The sequence below is a fragment of the Eimeria mitis genome, genomic scaffold (genome assembly GCF_000499745.2).
Source record: "Eimeria mitis Houghton genomic scaffold, Emh_scaff1679, whole genome shotgun sequence".
Taxonomy (NCBI): Eukaryota; Apicomplexa; class Conoidasida; order Eucoccidiorida; family Eimeriidae; genus Eimeria; species Eimeria mitis.
In genome coordinates this window covers 10,186-10,909 of record NW_013569995.1, presented here as the reverse complement: position 1 = coordinate 10,909, position 724 = coordinate 10,186, and the positions used below count along the sequence as shown (strand labels likewise).

At 61.3% G+C, this 724-nt stretch overlaps 1 protein-coding gene across 1 annotated transcript in view; it reads right to left on the bottom strand.

The window, feature by feature from the left end:
• Positions 1 to 588: 588 nt before the first annotated feature.
• The window catches only part of EMH_0041640 (uncharacterized protein), a gene marked incomplete at both ends in the record, with an annotated part of 7,866 nt that continues 7,730 nt past the window's right edge, over positions 589 to 724 (bottom strand). Inside the window, one exon of the mRNA XM_013495645.1 lies at positions 589 to 724. Within this exon, the coding sequence (XP_013351099.1) occupies positions 589 to 724 (136 nt within the window).

Genomic DNA, 724 nt, shown 5'->3' with positions numbered 1-724 from the left:
TGCTGCTGCTGCTGCTGCTGCTGCTGCTGCTGGTTGCTGCTGCTGTGTAAGCAGCAGCGAGAACATGGCCCTGTGGGTCCTGCAGCAGCAGCAGCGGCATGTGTGTCTGCTGCCTCTTGGCGAGTTGTCTTTCTGCTGCTTTGAGCTGCAGCTGTGCGTCCTGCAGCAGCTCTTTTGCTGCCAGCAAGCGCGAAGCAGCAGCAGCAGCAGCTCCTGCTGCTGCTGCTGCTGCAGCAGCCTCAGCTGGTGGAGCGGCCGCGGGCCATCTATTTGCTGCTGCTGCTCCTGCTGCTGCTTCTCGAGGCAGCTGCAGCGGCAGCAAGTGCTGCCTATACTGTCGGGCTGGCGTGCGGTGAGGAACAAAAGCAGCAGGAAGATCAGCAGCAGCAGCAGCAGCAGCAGCAGAAGCAGCAGCAGGAGGAGGCCGACGAATAGCCATAATGCTGCTGGAGCTCTCTACATCTCTTACTGCGAATAAACCTGTTAAGCCTGCTCTTTGCTGCTGCTGCTTCTGCTGCCACTGCTGCCACTGCTCCCGCCGGTACTGCCACTGCTGCCGCCGCTGCTGCTCGTGCTGCTGCTGCTCACTCAACTCCTGCTGTCGTTGCTGCTGCTCCTCCTCCTCCTGTTGTTGCTGCTGCTGCTCCTCCTCCTCCTCCTGCTGTTGCTGCTGCTGCTGCTGCTGCTGCTGCTGCTGCTCCTGCTGCTTGAACGGGCCGTGAGA